The 11,252-nt window shown below is 39.8% G+C and overlaps 1 protein-coding gene across 3 annotated transcripts in view; it reads left to right on the top strand.

Annotated features, from left to right (window-relative positions):
* Positions 1–5,232: 5,232 nt before the first annotated feature.
* ikbkb (inhibitor of nuclear factor kappa B kinase subunit beta) overlaps positions 5,233–11,252 on the top strand; it is a 44,824-nt gene continuing 38,804 nt past the window's right edge. The window contains exons 1-2 of one of the 3 annotated variants that reach the window (XM_076270344.1): positions 5,233–5,433; positions 6,344–6,457. In XM_076270344.1, the coding sequence (XP_076126459.1) occupies positions 6,353–6,457 (105 nt within the window). In that variant the 5' untranslated portion in view covers positions 5,233–5,433; positions 6,344–6,352. The remainder of the gene's footprint in view (positions 5,434–6,343; positions 6,458–11,252) is intronic. The other 2 variants (XM_076270346.1, XM_076270345.1) reach the window with 2 other exon arrangements.

The raw sequence follows: 11,252 nt of genomic DNA, 5'->3' as shown, positions 1-11,252 counted from the left end.
AGACACCAGAATTAACAGCAGAATTAAAGGAAACTGAAAACAATTGGTTCTATAGCTTGAGTTGCTGCAGCCAGGCAGCTACAGTGCTGGGGGCATATGAGCCCCCATGGTCATTCCCCCAGACTGCAGCACTGTAGCTGCCTGGCAGCTCTGGCTATTGGCTGCAGCAACTCGAGCTAGGTAGTACCGATTGTTTTTCTTTTTTTTGTACTCGACAGTACTCGTGACCTTGAAAAACTGAGATCTCTATGAAAAATCATCGGAATTCTGTAAAATTACCCAGGACCACCTCAGCTGGACCACTGATTTCAAACTGAGTCAAGCCTAACCAATGCGCCTTCCAGGCAGCGCTGCCTTGAAGACAACGCTAGGGCCATAAAACACCAAGAAACAAATGGCTCGGGACCTAATCAGGGATGCTTCAGCCGTACACATCTTCCAGACCTCTCAGGTCTCAGGAGAAAAACTTGTTAGTAAAGCCCACTGTTAGAACTAAACATGGTGAAGCAGCTATTAGCTGCATGGTCAGCTCTAAACAACTTTCAGATAACATCAAAAAGATCCCAAATGTAAATCTAGACTGAAGAGCAAACTGTTCTCTCAGATGCCTTCTGCTAACTGATCAAATGCACATCCTGTTATCACTGAGTTACACATTCTGAATATGTCTTTCAACCCCCTTTGTCTTTTATGTTTTCTTTTTAATTATTCTTTAATTATATCATATACTTTACTTTTGAAACATTTTTTAACTATTGCCCTTTTATAATTTGATTTACTATTACTATTTGCTTTTGTTTATGTAAAGCACATTGAATGACTCCTGTGTATGAAATGCACTATATAGTAAAAGTCAAAGTGAAGTCAAATCAAGTCAATCTATTTACATTTTACACAGCAACAGGGTTGACCAAATGTGCTTTACAAATTATTAAATATAAATAATAGCAAAATAATAAATAATAATACAATACAGAATACAAAATGCCTACATAAAAATAGAATACACTAAAGAATACATAAGATAAAATTGAAGCAGTAGTAATAGTATAGTATAATAATAAACAAAAATAAAGATTATGTTGGAAGATAAACATGAACTCAAAGTGAAGGGGGGAATAATAAGTAGTTATGATTATAGTGATAATAATGAAATACAATAAGCAAAGAATATTTGAATGAAAACAAGACTGACAAATAAACTTGACCCACTTTCCACTAATTCCTAGCAACTCAAGAATATTTTTTTAATTCTTATTAAGGATTTTTCTATTACGTTTGTATGTGTAGTAAATGTGAAGAAAGGAGGCACAGAATACATTAAGACAATAATAATGGCGTAGTCATTGTGACATTTCCGCAAGAATATTTGGGCATAAAGTGAAATTCCACTGGTTCAACCCCCAGAAATCCCCCAATTGTTTAAAAGGAGAAACGAAAGTCCCAGTTTGAGAGGGGAATGACACTGTATGTTTTGATAATCCATACTACATGGTTCCGGTGACTTGGTAACATGTCCATTTTTGAAGTGAGTTACTCTCAAAGCATTCTGAAAGCACGCAGGAAGAGATGTTTGTAAACACATACCCGATATGGTCATTGTCGGTGCAACCATCACTAGGCCTATTTACATGACCACTTAAATGAGTATATTCGGACGTCACAACGTGGCGTGTTTGCCTCATATTCTCAAACTTGATGTGCTGTGCCTTGGTCATGTCAGTGATTCGGGGGGTGGGAGAGAATTTCGTGTTTACACCAAATGACCCACACTATGTACAAGCCTGCAACTCTGTTTAAAACGCACGCAATATAAGCAAACTCAGAACGAATGGCTTTTTTTCCCTAGGCACTGGAGACAACACTGCAAAGATAACATGTCACATGAAGTACATTATCATTTCATATGCAGGGCAGTACAGTACAATAAAGGCCTTCATGACAAGGGAGGTGTAGACCATGAGCACAGTGTCACTTGTGGTTGATTCCCAGGGAGCCTTACTCCGAATTGAGAACATTCTGAAGAAGAGGCTGACATAATTGTTATCGTAAAATCAGCCAAAAGGGTTTTATAGCTAATTGTCATGCCTGTCCCGATTTGCCCTCAAGATGGTCTCTTGAATTCAGTGTATTGAGCAACAAAAAGGTGCATTCAGTGAATTGATGCAATGTATTACAAAACCTCACCTCACCCTTGAGGTGACTGGGGATCCAGCCAAAATAACTAATTGATTAAAATTCCTCTCAGTGCTGGAAATGAATGAATGATCCCTAACCCAGAAATACATAAGGCCATTCATTCCATTTAACAAGAAAAATAAAAATATGTGATGAAAGTAATTTCCACTCCCAACTGACATTTCACTTGCTCTGTCAGGGGTGGTTTTGGTTCAGGAGAAATTCACACGAAGACAATAGCTGGCATAACTCTTTGTTTTAAGAGACATGTTGCCAGTTCAGTGTTTGATGTTTTATGTTCTTGTATTGGGCGTAACAGCAGGAAATATATCTGATCTACTGAGAGATTGAACAATGGTTTGAAACACACACAAACACACACACACACACACACACACACACACCGATATGCACACACATAAATACACACACGTGTGTGTGTGTGTGTGTGAGAGAGAGTGTGTGAGAGAGAGAGAGATTGAGAGAGAGAAAGAGTGTATTTGTGTGTGTGTGTGTGTTATGGATAGAGGGATGAGAAGATAAGAAGAGGAGAGAAACAATGTGACTGACTTGACCAGATAGAGAAGCTATTACTGTAAATAGAAACCACCATCCTTAGAGTGTCATCTGTATAGTTGGTCCTGCTCATTGTTCCTTCCTGTTTGGGTCAGGTCAAGAGTTCTATACCTTGATACCATATTAATTGTTGCAGTTGCTGCCTATATGAGACATTAATAGATGTTGACTGTAATTAAATTCACCCACACCAATTTGTTCAGATGAGGAGATTGTGTCAGTAATGAGGTTCTAGAAAGCAGCTAATTGTTCAGCTTAGTGGATGATCAAATGTAGCCTGTGTAACTACTGCAAGATAAACTGTTATGACTGCTGTTATAATAATATCCACATATGTCAGTGGTGCTGTAGGCTGTTGTAATAGAGAGAACATCTCCTCTCATAGCACCACTTACAACAAGTCTTGCTGATCCTAGCACTTACCACCTGACTAGAACTGACACTCAACTGTTTAAAAACAGCACTCACACTTAATTTTACTGTGTTCTACTATTTTTAAATTGTCCTAAAATTGTTGAGAGAATTGCCTTAAAACTTAAATTGTTCACCATGTTGTTAGTCGCTTTTGTTAAAAATGTGTCAGCCAAATGTAATGTAATGTAATAATTAGGCAATTAAAGCTGCAGTTTTTTTGATCATATTCACTGAAACCGACACTATGCTCTGACAGAACAACATAAATCAGCCGGTTTTAGAAAAAACCCACATTTCTACCTCCACCTAGAGCCTGTTATTTGTTTTGCAAAAATCCATAGCTCCCGGTTCTTCTGGTCCAATCAGAGCAGGGCTCAGGGATGGATTACTGCACGGGCCTACCGGGCCCAGGCCCAGGGGCCCAAGGGGTCAGGGGGCCCTGAAGCCCAAGCCTTTGCATGGAATCATTGCCTCAATATCAACAAATCAGGATGTAGGCTATGAATCTGATTGAATTTAGTATTGGCAATCCCCAAAATGGACCAGAATACAGGAAATCACATCAAACAAATTAAAAAATTTCTGGAGGAGGGCCCCCAAACCCCCCCTCCCTCATATACGACAATTAGTGGGGGGCCCTTAATACATCTGGGCCCAGGGGCCCAAAAGTTCATAATCCGCCCATGGCAGGGCTGTGTGAGATCTGACTCTCAATCACAGTCTGGTGCAGTCCGGTGCGCACTGACGAGCTCAAACTCGATGAGAGGGTGCTCGGTGGTAGTGGGGGAGGGGCGTGAGAGTTGTAAACATTCAAAATTTTGTCAGACTTGCCAGCTGCAGCTTTAATAGTGTGTAGTGTCTAATCAATGTCCAAACCTTTATAACAGAATGGTGAGTAACTTTCCCCTCCCTCCTCTTGTGCCTTAAAGGGGCAGACACTTATTGAAAAGTATGAAAGTAGTCTCATAGTATTTTGGGACAAAATATTATAATAATCTATAGGAATTATAGTAGTATTTTAGAACATATTATTTTGTGAAATACTAGGCTGCTATAAGACTGCAGCCTACTATGAACACTAGGATATTATAGAGCTATAGGCCTATTACAACACATAATAGACGCAATAGCCTACACCAGGGGTTCCCAAACTTTTCCAACACAAGGCCCCTCAAATACCACTAGGTTCTGGCCAAGGACCCCCTTGATGTGTTATTAAACCCATCGACAATCCTATGGCAAATGTGAAAATACATGAAGCTAATCCTAATAATTATTTTAGCCACAAGCACTTGCGATGGAGCATACAGTGTGTAAAAATTGCATTTGGGGCTTTCTGCTATAGGCTATGAGGGCTATCACTCTACTCGGCCCCCACTTTGAAAACCACTGCCCTACACTATAGAACCACTATACAAATTGTATAGGCTACTGCTATAGCCTAGCTCTTTAGGTAATTATACAAGATTTTGCAGTTTTTCTTGACCGTTTTCAAAACATTTAACACCCATGTCTGAACAAAAGCACTCTGGCCAAAATGATGTTGCTTTCAAAATGCTGTTACACTCTCTCAAAACACTTTACATGCAGCAAAAGCAAATTTTGCCTTCAAACAACACATCCTGTCGTCAAATCACTGTGTGATTTCAATCAATCACTGGACAATGCAAAATATAGTTCTCAAAATGAGCATTAATGAATGAAGATTTGTGCAAAGGAGTTTCACACAGAGATTCAGACTGTTTGGCAGGGGGAGACTAATAGTGTTTGGGGTCTTTGAATGTAAACGTGTGAACACATTCGCAAGAGATGACTTCTGCTGTAGGCTACAAAGAAGATCAAGTGGATCCCAGTTTCTTTAAGCAGTTCAAAGCAATCGAGACTGTAATGAATACAAATATTCTGTGTAAATAAGAACTATATGTCTTAGACACAATAATAACAATAAAAGAAACGTCCATTGAATGTCGCAAAGCGGACCTGTCTAGAGCCTACCAGTTCAGTCAACCCCTAGCTTAGCCTACTATTTTCTCGGTTTCAGGAAATGACCGATTATCAGGAAGTAGAAGTAGAGTTTTGTTATCTTCTAACAGGCGTGTAATACCAACAACCACACCAGGCATCGCAAAATGAGGACATAGCGGGCAGCTTAAAGTAGGATATCAAATCTGACAATTTATACTGAACTGACTGTCTGAAGGTGTAGGTTAGGCGACTTTATCTATCGCCGTGTGAGAAAGACAGCGGGAGGAGCTAAAACTTAAGGTAAACTTTGTTTCAGTGGTAGCCTATGCACCAGGAAACCAAACGTGAATAACAATAACTCAGCAACTTATTGAATAAGTAACTAAGCTTTCCGTTAGAAAGTTTGACACTATTGGGACAGTTGGGAATGGTTAATTCGTAGGCTACAATGTTTGTCTTGACCTGTGTTGTAACGTTAGGCTATAGTTTAATTTTTAGACATTTGTATCGTTAGGCTTTATCAGCCAAAGTAGGCTACAGTTGTAACCTTGTTACACTAGGCTACTGGCACAACCTAGAGTCACAAACCTGTTACACTAAGTGAAGCTTTAGTTGGCCTTCATTTACTCCACGTGGTTAGACGTATCGCTCCAAAAAGGTGTATTTAATCCGTAGATATGAGGCTACGTAACATTATAGCCTACTGCTTCAGTCAGTAGGCTATAGGCCTACTGGAGGAATACAGGACAGAAACAATAAATCACTGTGTGCAAGTGTATGTACGTAGGAAGTACGTAGCCTACACATGGAATATGGAACATGCAAGCAAATATTCTCCAAACGAGTTTGACTTGTTGAATGGATAGGCTACAGACAGGATGCATTCTGACCCTTGACCTGTTATGTTTCATACGAGTTCTATGAGCATGGCTAAGAATGAAGAACATGGAACTATGATAGAAGATATAATAGCAAAGCTGCGTGAAATGTTGGAGATGGGGTAAATTTGACCGTTGTGCTCTATCCCTGTGTGTTGGCATGTTGTGTGTTTGTGTGTGTATGTGTGTGTGTGTGTGTTGTGTGTCCATGCGTTTGTGCATGAATTCCTGCATGAATGTGTGTGTGTGTGTGTGTGTGCATGCTTGCGTGTGTGTGTGTGTGTGTGTGTGTTTGTGTGTGTGTGTGTGTGTGTTTGCGTGTGTGTGTTTAGAGGACAGAGATGAGTCGTGGTCCCACTCTTCAACCCCAGATTTATGGGGTTTGGGAACTGAAGGAACGTTTGGGTACTGGAGGGTTCGGCAATGTCACACGCTGGCAAAATAAGGTACACACACTGCATACACTGCATATCACACACACACACACACACACACACACACAGAGTGACAGAGAGAGAAAGAGAGACACACACACACTCTCAGACACACACACACACACACACACTCAAGCCATGTTCTGCACCCCACACACAGACAAATCTCACCTGTAATTATAAACAGGAAGTCATCCCAGCTAGCAGGACATTGAGCTGAGTTTGCTGTTTGCTCACCTGCATCCTTTAGCCACACCTAGATGAAACCTACTTCCTCTTTTTGACCTAATTTTCTGTGACAAGAGTATAAACTGAAGAGGAGTAAGAAAAGTAAGTACACAGTGTGAGAGGAAGCCTCTGTCATGCAGGAGATGACATCATTGAGTCATTGGGTAAAAAAAAAAATACCCCACACTCTCTAACCAGTGAAGAAAAATACATGCAATTCCAAAGCAGTACAGTACTGTGCAAACATTTTAGCATGTTTTAAAGGGACACCAGGCAACGTTTTCGTGTTAATTACTCATCTTCGTAAGTCGGTATATGGTTAAATTAATCATTACAGGGCGAATGAAGACTCTCTCGCCCGCCCCTACTGCCTGTAGGAAGAATATCCCGCTTGCAAGTTCAGTGTATCGTACCCGCCGACCGAAGCAGTTTCAGTTTACATCCTGCATCCACAGCACAGAGGCAGGCTAACGAAATGCTAGCGATTGTTGCAAACGTGTGTATAATGGCAGAGCCGGCGAAGAAGCAACGAAAACTCTTGACGGAAGATGCAAAGAAAAGGAAAAGAGCTTCAGACCGAGCGAGGGGGAGTTTCGTAGAGAAAAAGCATCAGGCTTGCCTGGTGTCCCTTTAAACCATGCAGTAAAGCCATGAAGCTCTCAGAATTACATTTTGTTTAGTTGTCAGTTGACAACATCAATGTAAAGCAACCAAAAAAGAACCTAAACTTTTATCAAAATCAAAAAATATTCAAAAAGTTTGGTAACACTTTACTTAACAGTATCAACATAAGAGTGACATGACACTGTCATGAACATATTACACTGTCATTACAAATGAACCCTAACCCTAATCCTAATCCTAATCCTAACCCTAACCTCTAACTCTAACTCTAACTCTAACTCTAACTCTAACTCTAATCCTAACCCTAACCCTAACTCTAACCCTAAATTGTTATGACAAAAAACGAATGTCACTCAATAACAGAAGTGTTATGTCATAAACGTTTATGACTTGTTTATGACACATTCATGACAGTGTCTTGTCACTCTTATGTCGATACTGTCAAGTAAAGTGTAACCAAAAGGTTGATATGTCCTATTGAGATTAGTAAAAAAAAATATAGCATCCATTCAGTACAGTTATTGTTAAAAAAAAAACATGTCAACATGTGTGTGTGCGTCAGACTGTGAAAGCTCTACGTGGGCAGACAGACTGTGTCGGAGGCCAGGGTTCAGATTTAACGCTACATTTCAGACAGACTGACTGGGGTTGGGTAATTACGATCACACTGCCAACCCAAATATACCTCCTCAAGTTCTCTATGTTGTGCCATACGTCTGCTGTTCCGACAGTTGCAGAAACAGTAGCCTCAAAGCATCATGGGATGGTTCTCAAAACTTAACGTTGCTCTAGGTTACTCTAGTTTATGCTAGTTCTCCTTTAAAAGACATTTGTAAACAGTGTGTCTCATGACCAGTGATGCCAGTAACGCGTTACTTAGTAACGCGTTAGTCTATTTTTACCACTTTTTTCAGTAAGGAGTAATCTAACGCGCTACTATTTACAAACCAGTAATCAGATTAAAGTTACTTATCTAAGTTACTGTGCGTTACTATTTTTGTCATTTTCCTTAAAAAGATATATTCTTTGCTTTCTTCTTGTCTTGGGGATTAATGTCATGTAGGATATGCTCACGTTTTCAGCATGAGGACAATTAACGTGCAGCGAACGTAAACAACAATGGAGGGAGAGAGAGAGATGCACATTTCATCAGTCATTACTTTGAGTTTGTGTCAGCTAAACATGACAACATTAAGGTACATTGTACATTCTGTGCTGGCGACAAAGTGCTGTCTAGCTAGACATCCCAAGTCTCCCGAAGTTTTGGGAGTCTCCCACATATTGATAGCGGCTTCCTGACGCCCGCAAATTACATAAAATCTCCTGGAACCTAGAGCGAACAAGAGCACGCAAGCCAGACCGGAATTCAAATCAAAGATTCTAGAATCTTTGCTTCAAATCGCGTATGCATAGCTTAACGCGCACACAACGGAGAGGAAGAGAGAGATGAATGGTGCGTTTGTGCCTGAAGCGCATCCAAGACAGAGAGCATCCTGGTCTGTTTTGCTAAATCAACCAATCCGTTTTCAGTGTAAGTGCTTATATCTCTTTTCTCCCAAACATAATTAATCAGTTCAGTCAGTGTATCTAGGAACAGAAGCGTCATGGCAGCGTCAGTGCCCCTCAAAAAGGAAGATTTAAGACCCATTTCACATCAGACTACACAAAAGTGTACCCAATTGTCTAAAAAGATTAAAACATAATGATAATCTTGCACACTGCACTGTTTGTAACAGCAACTTTAGCATTGCTCACGGCGGGTTAAATGATTGCAAAAGACTTGTTGAGGTGAGTTTAACAAGTGTAATTTCATTTGCATATTAGGCAGGCCTATAGGCTACAAGATGGCTAGTTGCCAAGGCTACATGAAAAAAAATCTACATATTTTACTATAACAATTTCTATCAATAGGCCTTCCTTATTTGGTGTACTTAGACATTATTGAACAAACATCTGAATTTCAGTATCTAAGTAGGTTAGGTTGGGATGTCTGCTATACATTGCTGTTAAAATGCACTTCCAGTATAGTGAGTATTGGCAAATTTTTTTTATGTTGAGGCGTTGGGGATGTTGTCGGCAGCTGCTGAAAGTAACTAATAAAGTAACTTGTAATCTAACTTAGTTACTTTTAAAATCAAGTAATCAGTAAAGTAACTAAGTTACTTTTTAAAGGAGTAATCAGTAATCAGTAATCAGATTACTTTTTCAAGGTAACTGTGGCAACACTGCTCATGACATTGTGGAGCATATTTTACTAGCGAAGGTTTGGTTCACAGTGTGCTGTTGTTGAGAAGAACCATTTGTCCCGTGAGCCACACTGCGGCTTGTGTTGCGGTTTCGCCGACCTCCCTGCGCTGTTTCTATAGACATTGTCAGGAAGCCGTAGATCAAGGTTGGCTGTTCTACAGGAAGTCCAGTCAGATTGGTCCTCAGACAGAGAGCTGTCTCCCGGTGATGACCTCATGTTCAGTCATGATCAGGATGATGATATCACAATGAGACAGCTATAGGAGGGGACACAAACAGCAAGTGCAATGGGAGACATGCACTCAGTCCCATCCAGCGATACAAAACCCGGATTCAGAAAGTAAAAGTCCTACCACATATTTGTGCCAGCCATTCAGTAATAACCAGCTGATTCTTACTAGCTCAGCTCTTCACACAGGTAGATGAGCTAGTTAGCGAAATCACCTATTTTAGGTGCACAGGTAGAAGCAATACACGGTAGGACTTTTACTTTCCGATGCTGGGTTTTCCATCTCTGGTTCCATCCCAATCTCTTTATATCTGTCTCTCTTTATATCTGTCTTGATACTCTCTTTATACTCTCTTTATATCTGTCTTGCTCAAATAGACTACAACAACTACAGCTCTAAACTACAAACTGCAAATGTTCTCCTCAAAGTGCTATAACGGCACCCCTTCAACAAGTAATATACAACAGGCCTGTCTCTGTTTATCAACTTCAAGCATTCTTTAGCCTATAGACGTTTATCTAAATAACCTCTACCCTTCACATACACATCTGTTTAGCAACTCACACAGCTGGTAACCCAGTACTTGCAACAGTGTTTCTAAGTGTATTTCATTCTGACGTGCGCAAAGCCTATTGTTGTGACTATACCGGCAATTCTTCTATTTTGAAATGAGGGAAGAAAGCACAGTGTGTTTGTATGGCAATTGTTGTCATTTTGCAGCTTAGCAATCTGTGTGAGCACAGTCATTAAGGCTTTAAGGATAACTGGACTCGTCCGTTAGTAATCTAGTAATGTAGTGATCTCAATAATATTCAAATCACCATGGACCAGAACATACTAGTGCTACAAATTATATAAAAAAATTAAAAAACAAAATATATAAATTATAGAAAATTTTGTAATTTTTTTAAAGTCCTCAAGGCCCTTTAAACCTTAAGGTAATACTCACTGTTAATACTACTTAATATACATTTCTGGTATTTAATGCTTTTTGTAAGTTATTGTTGTAGTAACTTATTAGTAGATATTTACAGTACCATTAAACATTACAGTGATAAATAAGTGCATATTTAAAACAGAATGATCGAGTCCACTAGCAGCATGCCTCTTCAGCAACTGTGTATCGTGTTATCTGTAGCTATAGTGTAGTAACAGACATGAGTGTGAAACCATGTGACGTGAACGGTTTCATGGTTCAAGATTCTGACTGATTCTGACCCCTCTGGTAATGTGACATGCTGTTAGTATGTTAGTTAGGGAGTTTTGCATGGGGTTTTCATGTGATTCATGCAGAGTTCTTGATTGTGCTTGGTGAGACTGGAGACACAGACCAGTAGAATGTGTGTACTGAGAGGCTAGCTGTTAGCAATTAGTGGCCCTCTTTATTTCAACACCTCTTTGGGATGTGTTTCATTAAAGTAACAAGATGTAGGAATGACCCCTTTTCATCAAGTTCCAATGTTCCTTTTAGCGCTAAG

Source organism: Alosa pseudoharengus, unplaced genomic scaffold (genome assembly GCF_046254945.1).
Source record: "Alosa pseudoharengus isolate Yale_2024_CS ecotype anadromous, Long Island Sound unplaced genomic scaffold, YU_APseudo_1.1 YU_APseudo_1.1_scf_6, whole genome shotgun sequence".
NCBI lineage: Eukaryota > Metazoa > Chordata > Actinopteri > Clupeiformes > Clupeidae > Alosa > Alosa pseudoharengus.
Note: the sequence above shows the minus strand (reverse complement) of the source record. Positions and strands in the feature narration are given on the sequence as shown.